The 15,661-nt window shown below is 33.6% G+C and overlaps 1 protein-coding gene across 1 annotated transcript in view; it reads left to right on the plus strand.

The window, feature by feature from the left end:
- Fur2 (furin-like protease 2) overlaps positions 1-15,661 on the plus strand; it is a 319,466-nt gene that overhangs the window by 242,660 nt on the left and 61,145 nt on the right. The window contains exons 14-16 of the mRNA XM_090382727.1: positions 4,116-4,147; positions 7,837-8,021; positions 10,945-11,101. Of these exons, the coding sequence (XP_090238853.1) occupies positions 4,116-4,147; positions 7,837-8,021; positions 10,945-11,101 (374 nt within the window). The remainder of the gene's footprint in view (positions 1-4,115; positions 4,148-7,836; positions 8,022-10,944; positions 11,102-15,661) is intronic.

A 15,661-nucleotide genomic window follows, 5' to 3' on the forward strand; every position in this document is an offset into this window, starting at 1 on the left:
CAGATCTACAGGAATTTGCTAGTTAGTTTAGTTCTTTCAGGTTTTTAACAGACACTGCGGATTACTGAGCTGACTTCTATACTCAACAAAACTACTTTTACGATCCCCCTCTGTATTCAGCTTTATTTACTTGGGTCCCATTACTTCCCTAGGATATTGTGTTAACCGTTATTATCTCTCTTTTTTTTCCTTAACTATTTTATTTATTTTTTATTCTTTAATAATAATTATTTTAACATTTTATGTAATTAAATTTATTATTATTTTTTTCTTTATTTTATTTTTTTTTGAAACTTAATATTTTTATTGTAAAATTATTAATAATGCTAGTCCCTTTGGGGACTTTTTTTTTTTTTTTGTATGCTTGTCCATTTGGGGGCAGGATTCACTGGTCTCCAGTTTAAAGGTGGGATTTTCACCTGCTTGTATCCAGATTTGGGCTTCCTGGGTACAGGCATCCACTGGATTACACTTACTCCAATGGATGCTGGATTCTTTGTGGTATTCACCGCTATATGTGGTTATAGGAAAAGACTGCTGCACGCATACGACTTGTGCTTCTTCTTATGGGTGCTGGTAATATTACATTTAGTTTAGTACGTGTATAGTTGGGCCTGCCTCCTCGTAGCGTGGATGGGTACTGGGAAGCAACCTTCCTGGTGATTGCTGCTTCCTGGTAGCTAAGCGGCCGTTAACAACATATACACTACGAAACATAGCACTACATTTATTTCCGGCCATTGTACAGAGTTTTGTATATCGTCATAGAGAACCATGGCAGAGATGAACTAACATTTAGGGGCTGCCTTACATAAGACAACACATGTCCACACACACACACAGCATTCTATTTTTCATCTAACTTTTATATTGACAGTCTTGGTAAACCACCTGCTACCCCATTCCCAGTACACTCCACTCGGTGCCTTCTGTGGTTGTCCAGTAAAGGATATCAGAAGAATTTTGAACAATCTTGATGCAAAGAAAGTTCCAAGTCCTAATGGTATTTCTTCACTTGGTCTCAAAATATGTGGTTCTGAGCTTACTCCTGTTCTGTGTCAGCTTTTTACACTTTCTTAGTTGTTTGCCATTTTGCTTGGGAATTTTCTGATATCCAACCAGTTTCTGAAAAGGGTGACAAATCCTTCCCATTCAGTTATCATCCCATTGCACCTTTACTTTTTTCAAATCAGTGGAGAAATTCATTAACTGTCAACTCCAAAACTATCTCAAAACCTTCCATCTGATCAATGATCACCAATATGAATTCTGTCAGTGCTGACCCATCCACTGTTGATATATTGCCTTATGTTATCCATCTATGGACAAATTAATTGGAAAAGTTTGGAACTGAAGCAGCAGTTGCTCTTGATATTTATAAAGCTTTTGATTATTTTCATTGTAAAGGTCTTCTAAATAAGCTTTCAAGAATGTCAACTGTTTTTTTGCAATTGGGTATCCAGATTTTTTCTCTAACCATTCGCTGCAGGTGGCAATAGATGGTTCTCTATGTTTTAACTCTCCAGTAATGCTGGTATTCCTCGAGGTTTAGTTCTTTCTCCCACTCTTTTCCTTTTGTACATTAAAGACCATCTTCCAATGACTGAAAATCTTATCCACCGTTTTTTTGATGATATCAAAATGTATTCTACCTTCCAGTTCGAGAAACCTTGTCATGCCCAAACAGCTTAAACTTCTTGAATATCCACCCCCAATTCATTAAATGCCAATCTCCGTGTAATTTTCTCCCAAGGCAAAGATAATTTAGTTAATTTCAATCCTGTCTTAGATCTTGCAAAAAGGAGTCTATTGCCCTTATGCTTATCTTTGATGACACTTAGATTTCCAGACAAGATCACATATTGCTATCATGGATTATTGTGACTTCTAATGTCTTTTGATATAAGCACATTGCAAATATTGATTTCTCTGCATATGTAAATTTTTTTTGTAAATGTAGAGAAAACAATAGATGCAGTTATTTTTTTTATAGATGCAGTTATTTATTTTAACCTAAAGAGCTTATATAAATTGAAAGAAGGGTTGAATAGATAACTGGATGGTACAATTGACTTTTTTTTTTTTTATTATGATTATAATTATTTATTTTTATGGTAGATGTTACATGAGCTTTGATTCCTTACATTATGCTGTCAGTTTACTCAATGTGCACAAATAAACACTACCACAATAAACTCATAATAGTTCTTATGGGTGCTGGTAATATTACATTTAGTTTAGTACGTGTATAGTTGGGCCTGCCTCCTCGTAGCGTGGATGGGTACTGGGAAGCAACCTTCCTGGTGATTGCTGCTTCCTGGTAGCTAAGCGGCCGTTAACAACATATACACTACGAAACATAGCACTACATTTATTTCCGGCCATTGTACAGAGTTTTGTATATCGTCATAGAGAACCATGGCAGAGATGAACTAACATTTAGGGGCTGCCTTACATAAGACAACACATGTCCACACACACACACAGCATTCTATTTTTCATCTAACTTTTATATTGACAGTCTTGGTAAACCACCTGCTACCCCATTCCCAGTACACTCCACTCGGTGCCTTCTGTGGTTGTCCAGTAAAGGATATCAGAAGAATTTTGAACAATCTTGATGCAAAGAAAGTTCCAAGTCCTAATGGTATTTCTTCACTTGGTCTCAAAATATGTGGTTCTGAGCTTACTCCTGTTCTGTGTCAGCTTTTTACACTTTCTTAGTTGTTTGCCATTTTGCTTGGGAATTTTCTGATATCCAACCAGTTTCTGAAAAGGGTGACAAATCCTTCCCATTCAGTTATCATCCCATTGCACCTTTACTTTTTTCAAATCAGTGGAGAAATTCATTAACTGTCAACTCCAAAACTATCTCAAAACCTTCCATCTGATCAATGATCACCAATATGAATTCTGTCAGTGCTGACCCATCCACTGTTGATATATTGCCTTATGTTATCCATCTATGGACAAATTAATTGGAAAAGTTTGGAACTGAAGCAGCAGTTGCTCTTGATATTTATAAAGCTTTTGATTATTTTCATTGTAAAGGTCTTCTAAATAAGCTTTCAAGAATGTCAACTGTTTTTTTGCAATTGGGTATCCAGATTTTTTCTCTAACCATTCGCTGCAGGTGGCAATAGATGGTTCTCTATGTTTTAACTCTCCAGTAATGCTGGTATTCCTCGAGGTTTAGTTCTTTCTCCCACTCTTTTCCTTTTGTACATTAAAGACCATCTTCCAATGACTGAAAATCTTATCCACCGTTTTTTTGATGATATCAAAATGTATTCTACCTTCCAGTTCGAGAAACCTTGTCATGCCCAAACAGCTTAAACTTCTTGAATATCCACCCCCAATTCATTAAATGCCAATCTCCGTGTAATTTTCTCCCAAGGCAAAGATAATTTAGTTAATTTCAATCCTGTCTTAGATCTTGCAAAAAGGAGTCTATTGCCCTTATGCTTATCTTTGATGACACTTAGATTTCCAGACAAGATCACATATTGCTATCATGGATTATTGTGACTTCTAATGTCTTTTGATATAAGCACATTGCAAATATTGATTTCTCTGCATATGTAAATTTTTTTTGTAAATGTAGAGAAAACAATAGATGCAGTTATTTTTTTTATAGATGCAGTTATTTATTTTAACCTAAAGAGCTTATATAAATTGAAAGAAGGGTTGAATAGATAACTGGATGGTACAATTGACTTTTTTTTTTTTTATTATGATTATAATTATTTATTTTTATGGTAGATGTTACATGAGCTTTGATTCCTTACATTATGCTGTCAGTTTACTCAATGTGCACAAATAAACACTACCACAATAAACTCATAATAGTTCAAGCTTTTGTGCATTATGCCTCTTGCTAAATAGGCAGCTACTCAGGGAAATAGTGTGGCTCTAGATTCAGATAAACTGGTTTGATTCTATTTATTCAGAATTTTTTTTTTTTTTTTTTTTTTTTTTTAAACCAGATATATTAGGTACTCCTAATGTCTAGTTATTGGATAGCTATTTTTTAATCTGTATATAATTTCAACAGTATATTTATTTGTGCTGTTACTTAATCTGGTAATATCTTTTTTTTTTAGAATCTGTGTGTTAAAGAAAAAAAATATCAGCTATATGATATAAGGTAAGTGGTTTCTGTATACACAAGTGGGGGGGAGCAGAGAGAGATTTTAGGTTAGACATTTTCTGGTGGTGATGATGTAACCCTCCCCCACCACCCTCTCAAGATTACTATATTTTGCTATGCATTTGCAACTGTCTGTTTCTTTTACAATTAAATATTTTATATATATACAGGTTATTCTGTAAAACAGTGGTCAAACTTAGTTGAATATGTTATATAAACATACGTCCCATTCTCAAGCATTATAAAGCTGTGATCAAATAAAGCTAACATAAGGTTGATGATAAACTGTATAATGAAAAAAGAAATCACAGGACTTTAAGCAGTGCTGATTTTGTTTAATAGTTTACAGTAAGTAATAACAGTTGGTCATTTTTGCCCCATAACTTAGTAATATTTTGATAAATAGGATGCAAAGACTAGAACTTGTGTTATAGCTAAAAGTACAACTAAATTCAATTCTTGCATTGCTTAAAATCATGCAGAAATCTGCATGAAAATAGAGGGAAGTATTGGGACTGCTGGGAGTGCTTATAACACAATGACGTCAAGAACTAAAGTTGAATGTAAGACTGTTAGATCATGATAAAGTAACAAACTACTAAACAGGGGAAACGCACTGCCATAATGAAGTGCATGAGATGTGTTAGGCATGTAAAAAGACAGACTTTCATATTTGTACACGCTAATTCAAGAAGTATAGTCAGTTCTGCTATAACATGCATTTTGGCAATGCAAATTTGCTCCAATGCGACTGATATTTTAGGGAACAATGCGGGTATAACACGATTTTCGCATTGGCTCATGCACGATTTCATCTGCAAATAACATCAGGTGAATGCAAAACCCTTCACCAAGCTGAACATAGTGACCTGTGTACATACAAGTTTACGAAGTTTAAAAAATGCCAAATGTGCGAGAGCTATATTTCCCATTTATTGTAGTATTGGTTGGAGACACTGTTGTTATTTGTCATATTCACAAGATGATAACTGGTGATATTGTAGGCCGACTCATGTTTTCAGGAGATCACATTTTTTCTGTTCAAAAGGAAATTTCATGAGGCATGAGCAGAGGAGCACATTTCTGGAGGTCACTGCCAAAAAAACAAAAAAAATTTGCAGTTCCCAGTTTATTGAGCTTTTCTCTTAGTGCAATCTAATTATAAACGGGTAGTAAACTTTTATCTTATTGCATTTGCGATAATACTTGATAGCTGGAATTCTGTGGGTTTTTACATTATTATGGTGAAATGCATTTCTCCTTGAATGAAATATTCAGTCATATAAAAAACAAATAAATTTTCATAATCTTCTATTCATTCCTATTTTTTAAGCTTCCTATTTTTAATGTGCAAAAATGTTAATGCGTATCTCACTTGTGCAATTTGTGCGTGCTGTGTTGTTTTTTGTTGATTGCTCATCTTTTTTACTGTTTTAAATTTTACAATCCAAAAAAAAAAAATCAATGAACAGAAATATTAATTAGTATGTATATATTACAGTGCTATATTTACTCTAATATTTATTAGAAATTTAAGATGTTTAAATGTTTACTGTGTTAGCAATTTTATTGGCTTAACTTTTTTTTTAGTGTTTTACTTACCATACTGAGCATGTTGTTTTTTTTTTTTTTTTTTTGAGTGCTCTGCCCCATCCCTATTTTTCCCATAAGCCCTGTTGATTTTAATGCACAAATGCCATAATGTAGAGATTTTTAGGAACACATGTACCACGTTATAGCAGAACTGACTGTACATGTTTAAATCAGCTAATTCTGATATATTGGATGTAAAATTTAAATATGGTAAATACAATGTTTATCGTGGGGTGGGATGACCAAATGACCAAAGATGTGATAGAAGAGGCAGTGTTGTGCTTTTAATTACAGAGCACATAGATTTGAGAAGAGTATATCCTATAGCTGGGAACTGCTAAGGTCATGTCAGTCTGGTGTGAAATTATTGATAGGAAAGCAAATATGAGATTGGGCGTGGTACACACCAGAATGACACAATACACCTTAGCAGTTCTCAGCTATAGGATTAGCTGAGCTATAGCTCTCAGTTATTCCAGAAAAGTGAGCTTGTGTGATTTTTGTATTAATGCAGTTTTTTTTTTTTTTTTTTTTTTAGAAATTTCAGTTTTAATGAATTTTTTATTTTTTGTTTGTAATATTAAACATTTATACATTAATTTTCAAATATGTACTTGAGTTATGATAAAGTTGGTTAGAATTGCAATTAAAACTGGGAAGTTTTATCTTCTTTCCTACCTGCGATTATTTTTTAAAAATCCTTTACACTGTTAGTTTAAACTACAACCTAAGCCATTGTTATTTCTACCCTATTTGTCTTTAGATTTTAATTTACTTATTTTGTTGTGTATGTGTTTTCAGTCATGAACCCTTTATTATGAGTTATAATAAAGCTTCAAAGAAAAGGAAAACTATTACTTTAGGAAAAAACCTTGCTGTATTGTGAGGATACAAGAGTGGAGAAAAGTGAGACATAAAATTAGTGACTGGACTAAGTGAACCAATGCCTTGTACAATTACAGACAGATGATAAAATTAAAGAATCATGTAAAAGTGCTTTTCATGTAAAAACAGCTTGAGTTTCTGTCATTCAACCAGTGATTATGGGAAAAAAAATGGAAAGGATGGATTTTAGGTTCATGGATTGAACATCCGAATTAGGAAAGTGTTCCCAGTTCTACCCAGGTGATTCAGAAAAAATTGTTCACATTTTTCAACATTTATTTGTTGTTTTCAGCTTATGATTTAATAGATTAAATTCAATAGATGAAATGCACCACCCACTCCAATAAATAATCTTATCTGTTTAGTTGATATTGTGGTTAGTAAATTATTTCTCTTTAAATGAAGAAGTTTCAGCTCGACTAAACTTTTAACGAGACAGTTATATTTTTACAAACATGAAAAAATATTGCTAAAGAGCAGTCCAATAAACTGGCTTGTGGATTTGCTGGCTGTTAGAATTCTGTTTTATCACTTCCTTATATTGTGTCCTTTATTTTCAGTACATGGTTGAGTTATTTTCAAGTACTCCTTGACATTGTTTTCGGTGAATATGCATAACTCAGAGCAGCCTTAAACAGCTATTTTGTGTTTCCCATTGTTTTTCAAGCTTAAGTAGAAAATTTATTCTTTAGTTCCCTTTGGGCATTACTAAGGAAGTAATTCCTTAGATTTGACAGTGTACAATAATTCCATTTAGGATGGTATCACACATTGTAAAAGGTCTAATATGGTTTCCATTCTTCGTTCTGAAAAACAGTATGAACTATACTGATAATACTGTGAAGCACAAGATTAATTGAACATGTTTGATGTGCTAAATGTTGTCATATTTTTAATTATGCTAAACTAAAGGTAGTAGGGTTTATTTAGCATATGTAATTGCTTCAGTAATGAGTTTGAGAATACTTGTCAGTACAATTGAATAATGAAGTCAGTATTATATTTCTTTCTTTCTCTCTCTCTCTCTCTTTTTTTTTTTTTTTTTTTTTTTTTTAACTGTGTTGAATAAAATAAAGCAAAATTCTGGTTAAATATTAAAGCATCTAAATACATATTTCATTTATAAAATGGGATTGTAGCTTCATAATTATTTTATTTATATTATAAATAATCATTTATATAATTACTTCAAATTATATTTCATATAGTAAATGTGTTGAAGAATGTCCAAAAGGCCAGTATGCAGATAAAAAAAAATTTACTTGTGAGCCTTGTGCTGAAAGATGTGCTGAGTGTTATGGTTATTCAAATTCAAATTGCCTTTCTTGCCAATCATCGTTTTTCCTTATGGGCAGCCAGTGCATAGAGAAGTGTCATGATGGATATTATGGAGGTACTGTGTTTATAAATTTAAAATATCTTTACGATACTTTCAGCTTTATACTGGTTTCTTGTCAAGATGGTAATAATAAAAAAATGCCATAATTCTATTTTTATACTAAACCATTTGCTAAATGCATATTTGAAGAAAAACCTTCAGTTGAAAATGAAATTACTAGATTTATTATTAACATTTAATTGATTATGATTTTGTTTGCAATTTCTTACTAAACGTATGTAATATGCTGCTTGGAAACAAGAATGTGGACATCATGGTTTTTACTTTTAATGAATGCTTGTTTTTATATACTGAATAAACTTTAGACCTTCTTGGAATAAATCTTATATAATCTAGGGGATTACACAGAACCATTCTGATATTTGGCATTTTGTTCATATGATGAAAATATCAGATTACTATTGGAAAGCTTTTTCACTGTAATTTGAAAGTATGTATGCTGTTCACCCTCTCTGGGATTAATAAGTTGTCTAATGCTTCCTAAAATTTATTCAGACTTCCCACTTCCATATCACCAGATAGAAGTTTGTTACAACAGTCATGTACTCTGTCTGAAAGCCGAAATAATGATGCCACAGCATTTAGTTTACTAATTCCATTTAAAGACTTAAACATTTCAATCAGGTTTCCTTGCAGGTGCTTAGTTTCTATGCACTGCAATTTTCAGAACTGAAGCCTTTTATGGCAAGTACCCTTTTGTATCCTTGACTAATCTTGTTGCTCTTCTCTGCACAGATTCCAACAGATCCACATCCATCTTAAAATTAGGTTTCCAGACCTGTATGCAGTACTCAAGATGCAATCTAACCATTGCTTTGTAATCATCTCCTTGTCCTTGATGCCAAAATTCCTCTATATCACTGGCAGAACCTCATGAGTTGTCCTAGAAGCCAGTATGCACTGCTCAGAGAACTTCATGTCAGGCTCTTTTGCTCACCACCTTGAGTACAGTACCATTAAATTATTGGTATGTTATTCTGAGATTACTTCTATCCGTATACAGCAACTTGCATTTATCAATGTTAAACCTCAGTTGACACTTCTGCCCATCTGGCCAAATTTTCCATGTCTTGTTGCAGTAATATGCCTTGATTCCTGTAAAAACCATCCTGCTGGCCTTTGTGTCATCAATAAATTTGGACAATAAGCTTGATATGCTCTCATTAATATCGTTAAGAAATTGAAAACAGTAAGGAGACAGCGCTTGAACTCTGAGGGACTCCATTAATAACATTAGTCCAAGAAGAGCACTGCCCATTTATGACCACCCTCTGTCTTTTGCCACTTACATAACCCTTTATCTTTAATAGTAATTGCTCAAAATTATTTCAACATTTTAACTAATCAGATTGGTCAGACAAAATCTCACCTTAAAATATCCATGCTTTGATTTACATGTAACTGCACTCCTCTCAAGATGATCCATTATTTTCCTAGGAACAGAAGTCAAGTTTCCAACTCTTAAGTTACTCACTTTGCTCTTTGATTACTCTTTGTGAATAGGACAGGTTTGCTCAACTCCAGTATACTGGTACCTCCTCTGAATCCAAAGATGCTCTCATAATTATGCCCAAAGTTTTGCTAATCTCTCTTTATGCTTTTTTTTTAAAATGTAATTGAATAGAATTCATCAGCCCCAGGTGCTTTGTTTACCTTTAGTTTCAACAATTTCTCTTCCACTGTATTCTCAAATTAATTCTGAAGTTATCACAAAATCATTTATAACTTGATATACTTCTGGTATTCTTCCCATTACTAAAAAAATTCTTCATGTGTTACTGTAGATATAAAATGTTTATTCAGTTTGCCAGCAATCCCAGCAGGATCATCAATAGTTATGTCATTTATATTTAGTGGGCCATTGTGGCTCATCCCTTACCTTAATAGTGGTAACATAAGCAAAGAATTCTTTTCTGCTTTTCTTTGCATTCTCAGCTGCCTTAGCTTACCTAATACCCCTTGGTGACTTGATTACAGACTAGCTTGTATTTACTGTAGGTTTCTGTGTCTAATTTATAATCATCCCAGTATTTTTATTCTCTGCCACTAGGCTCTTCAGTTCATCTGACATCCATTTTAGTCTAACCCCTGGAAGAGTATCTCTTAGTTGGTATAAAAAAAAAAAGGTTAGTAGTTTGTATGATCACTTCCCTGAATGTTTCCCAGATTCCTATGATTTGGTTGGTTCAAGCTTCCCACTGAAAAGAACTTGAAATGTCTTAGGCTATTGTGGTCACTTGTACAAAAGCAATATTCCTTCCTTTCACCCTGGCAGTAATGTTATACATTTAGTAGGTATTATAATGTGTATAGCATGTATCTTTAATGTGTATTCTGAATAATAAATACATTAGATAAGTAAATGTGAGTTAACTGTTAAAAAGTTTTGGATTCTTGACATTCTGTTTGAGTTGTATTATGTTTTGTTGTTGTTGTTGTATTATGTTTATACCAATATGATATAGTTTATCTTTGTGAATTTTCTAATTTATTTTCATAGTTAATCTTAAGTTTCCAAATTTTATTGAAGTTAAGTGTAAGCTCAGTATAGCAGTTATTTTATTTTTATATTAAACTTTATCTTTCATGCAGAGTGGTGTTTGTTCTCTAACAGATATTTCCTTTCATATCCTTTGACTGAAGGCAAATTTAGCCACACTGATTCAGTTCTAACAATAACTTGTTAGAATTGAAACAATAACCACCTAGCTAGTAGAGTTAAAGTTTATATAAATTTAATGAGGCATTAGATAAATATATGGAAGAAGTAGTTAAAATATGAAACTGAGAAATTTTAATTTCTTCATTTATTTTTATTTGTGTGTGTTTGTGCATGTATGTGCTTCTGCAGTTAAAACTTGATTATATTAGCATAATATATATTCTCACATTATATCTTGCACTAAACTGATTGCAGATGTAGATCATCGTGAATGCTTACCTTGCCTGAGTAAATGTTCAGCCTGTACAAAGAAACCAGATATCTGTATCAGCTGTAAACCCGGATTATTTTTATTAAAACCAGATTGCATTGCATCTTGTCCTCCACATACATATCCATCACATAAAAAACAGTGAGTATTTTCTGTAATAGAAAGCAACTGATTATAACATAGCGTAAATCATTTTTTTCTTTTCTTTTTGTATTTTAACTTTTTAAACGCCTGTGAATGGGAGTTTGATATGTTATTGGACTTCTATACCTTGCAGCTTCAATTTTCATTAACATAAGAAAAAATTTGAGAAATATGAATCATTAGAACTGAAACATTAAGGTATAGATTTAACTGAGAGCCAAGAAAAAAAAATCGAACAAATATATATTTAATTTTCTGCAAGTTGCACTGAAAAAAAACTTATATGAGCAGGTACTTGCTGCACATTGTGCACCAGTCAAATAGCAGCAAGAATAGGCAAGGCCTAAAGAACATATAAATCCAAAAATTATGCTGGCACATTGAGCATGTTGTACACCTTGTAGTGATACAGGTAACCCTTGTATAACACCGTAGTTTGGTTCCTACAAAATCTCGTGTAATGTGAAACCGCATTATATGGGACTAAGAACCAGTACAAAAAAGGGGGTTACATCCCAGAAGGTAATAAAAATACGCATTTTTTTTTTTTTTTATAACTATAGGAAACTTAATTTTTATGGTAGTAATAACTTAATATTTAACTTTATTTTTATAATAGTGCCAATTTAAATAGTAATAACCGAACAAACATCTTGCCTTACAAACTGTGATACTTATGTCAGATAATGTACATTCATTTAATTTTCTTCCTCTTCATCGCTGCTAAGCACAATCTCTTCTGCAGCATCTAGATTTTGTGTACCTTCTGCTCTCATTAAAAGTCACGAACTGCACGCTTGGAAGTCCATTTTTTATGGTCTCAAACAAGCACAAGTTCAATAGCACAGAACCTAACCCAGGGATCTCCCAACAAAATACAGTGGATCCCCATTTTAAAGATATAAAGCACAAATTTAACTTTGATTACTCTACCAATTAACAAAGTTAACAATACGGGAAAATCAGACGAATTTTCCAGTTAGCAAAATAAAAATAAATTTACGCTTACATACATAGCTTAATTAATACATACTGTAATATTTACATACTAACTTTTTTAAATTTTACAACAAAAAAAAAAAAAAAAACAGTAAAAATGATAAGCAATTAATAACAAAGAACACAATATGCACAAGTGAGATACGGAGTAATAGGTTTCTGAAAATGTATCATATGATTGAATATTTCATGGAAAGGGACCACACATTTCACCATAATAACGTTAAAACCTACAGAATTCCATCTATCGGTAATATAGCAAATGCAAGAAGATAAGAGTTTACTACCCATTTATAATTGATTACACTAACTGAAAAGACCAATAAACCAGAAAGTGCAAATTGTTTTTATTTTTTTATGGTATTGACCTCCAGAAATGCGCTTTAGGAAAGTATCACGAAGGTGATAACGACTAGTGAGTCAACAGCAGGGATTCACAAAAAGGAATGGTGGAAACATTGAAAATTACATTTAACATAATAGCAGGGTTTTCCCAGCACAAAGGTTCAAAAATACCGTGTTATGCGAGATTTCCCGCAATTCTAAAACCATGTTAGAGCAAAACCGTGTAACCCCAGGGTCTCACATCTGGTGAGTATGAACTTGGCACATCCAGGGTCCTGAGCTGGATATCATCATTCTTCTCTTTCTTGGTGGTTCCCTTCTACTTCTGACTCTTGTTTTCTCTCTCTCTCTCTCTCTCTCTCTCTCTCTCTCTCTCTCTCTCTCTCTCTCTCTCTCTCTCTCTCTCTGGATAACTCAATTTTTTTTTGGCTGATGCATCATAAGCCTCAGGCTTCCTTGCACCATATGGCTAATAATAATAATAATAATAAGTACCATGTTGTGCGAGGATTGCCGCAATTTATCAATCATGTTAGAGCAAAACAGTAGTAGTATTAGTAGTAGTGGCATGTATGAGCTTATGCAGCATCAGCCAAAAAAAAAAAAAAAAAAAAAAATCACACCATTCCCTCCAAATGCCTGTCCAGTTCCTCCTTAAATTTATTCAACCTATCAACTTCCACAACGACAGATGGAAGTTTGTTCCAGCAATTAACCACCCGCTGGCTAAAGGAAAATTTCCGCGCATCTATTCTACATCTGTCCTTTCTTAATTTGAATTTATGCCCCCTTAGGTTCGTAATCTGAACAAGTGGAAGGATCCCATCAGAATTCAGCGTGCTCAACCCATTCAAGGCCTTATATACCTCAATCAGATCACCGCGCAGGTGCCTAGTCTCCAGCCACTGCAATTTGCAGAACTTAAGCCTCTCTTGGTAAGAGGAACCCTTCATTCCCCTCACCAATCTTGTTGCCCTTCTCTGTACACGCTCAAGTAAATCTACATCCTTCCTAAAATGAGGCCTCCAGACCTGTACGCAGTACTCAAGCCGTGGCCTGACCATTGCCTTATACAGAGGGATAATCACCTCCTTTTCCCTGCTAGCAAAATTCCTATATATCATTGACAAAACCCCATGACCTGCCCTGGCAGCCTGTCTGCATTGCTCAGAAAACTTCATATCTGCCTGCACAATTACTCCCAGGTCTTTTTCATTTTCTACCACCTTAAGTGTAGTACCACACAGTTGGTAAGTTTCTCTGGGGTTACTTCTACCCATATGTAGTACTTTGCATTTGTCAAGGTTAAACTTCAGTTGCCACTTCTTAGCCCATCTGCCCAAATTATCTAGATCCTGTTGCAGTAGCACACTGCCATTACTGTCATTAACATTAACTTTCTTAATAGGTATGAACCTTTTAGTAGCTTCCACGATTAATTCCTTGAATGCTTCCCACTTAGAATTTACTGTTGATAACATCGTCAGTTGATCCCACTGTACAGAATTTAAAAACTGTCGGAGACCACTGTACTCGCCTTTACGGAAGCAAAAACCCTTTCCTTTACCCCTGATAGTTTATTAGTTATATGAGGGTTGCCTGTATTTAAGTTTATTCTTTTCATGAGTTTATCAGCAATCGTACAGCATATAAAATATACTAATAAGTGATAATTTTTCCAATTTTTCTGTGGCCATAAATCTCCATTTCCAATATAGTCACATAGATCAAAGGTGAAAACCATGGTAAATGAATATATAAGTTCAAATTCACATTATTCTAATAGTTATTTTAATTTTTAGTTAAAATTTTTAGCACTTGAGTAGTCCAGACAAAAAATAAATCACCTAAATTAAATTTTTAAGAAATTTCTGCTGCTCCTAAAGCAGAAATTTCTTCCTGAATTACTCTGGCTGTAATTCGGGAAACAATTCTACGTGGCTGTTAAAATTGGTCATTTTTGAGAAACTCTACTCTAGATATCCATTTTATGCAATTATTTTTGCGATTTTCTCTAAGAACTCAGCTGATGAGTTCTTTGTTTAACTGTTTGCAGCAGTTTGTCTTGTTTGAAATCCTTTTTCATTTACTATATATAATATTCATTGCTGATCAATTAGCACAGACTTTCAGTTACATTTCTGATTGATTTTGACTCTTCATTCTATTCATTCTTTTTACAAAATAGGCACCTACAAATTATTCTGAAAAACAGCTTTCAGGGCCAACAAATTTTGGTAAAGAATAATCAATCAACTTTCGTGGGCCACATTTCGTAATTGTGGGTCTCTCTCTCTCTCTCTCAAGTGATCCTGAAGGCCCTGGCACCCATAGATTCAATTCTGTTTTGGTTCATCAAGCACAGAGACAAGGCAATAATTTTGTGGTAATCTGTTAAATGCTCAAACTGGTTTTTTACATGTTTAAACTGGTTTTGTGAACTGATTCCTTCTGAACTTTGAAAAACCACTCAGATGTTTGATTTATGTTCGTTGTATTTTCTCTCCAGAAGTAAGTTATAACAGGCTCAATAGCAGTTTTGCTGTGGTGCCTGACATCTTAAAACTTGCTTTTAGATTTTTTTTTAATCTTGATCAGAACAGAACTTTAATTTGAGTGATTTTCTGAAAAAAAAACACATCATAAAAGAACACCGCACATGATTTTTACTTAATGATCACTTCTAAGTGATGCATCAAATAGTTTTTTTTTTGGGGGGGGGGGGATGCAAATGATTCAGCAGATTGAATTTTGTACTAAATAGTATCAGCTTGTTACCAATCCAAACCTTTTTTTTGATTGCACTTTAATTTTTTTTTTTTTCTTTTCTTTTCAGTATGATGTGAGCAATACACGAAGAAACCAGTTTTTTGCTGCTTCCTTCGTGTATCATGGCTGTGAGATCTAACTGGATAGTGTGGCACCATCATGATATTCGAACCCGCGACCTTTGGGTTGCCAGGCAGGCACTTTACCCACCCTGCTAGCCCGGTCGGTTGCACTTTAATAAAAGTTTTGAAATGAAAATGAAATTAATCTAGTCATTCTCTTCAATATTAATCTCATTAAAATTGGTGGAAGATTAAAACAGATGTACCTTAATATTAGGGATTCCTAAATGAAGGATATAACTCACCAGAAGTCTTCTCTACGAAACAGGGATTGGGCCGTTAAGGTCTACTCCGAAACTCGAATTGGTCCATCCATGTTTTC

Source organism: Mastigoproctus giganteus, chromosome 1 (assembly GCF_048544385.1).
Source record: "Mastigoproctus giganteus isolate SK-2022 chromosome 1, ASM4854438v1, whole genome shotgun sequence".
Classification (NCBI taxonomy): domain Eukaryota; kingdom Metazoa; phylum Arthropoda; class Arachnida; order Uropygi; family Thelyphonidae; genus Mastigoproctus; species Mastigoproctus giganteus.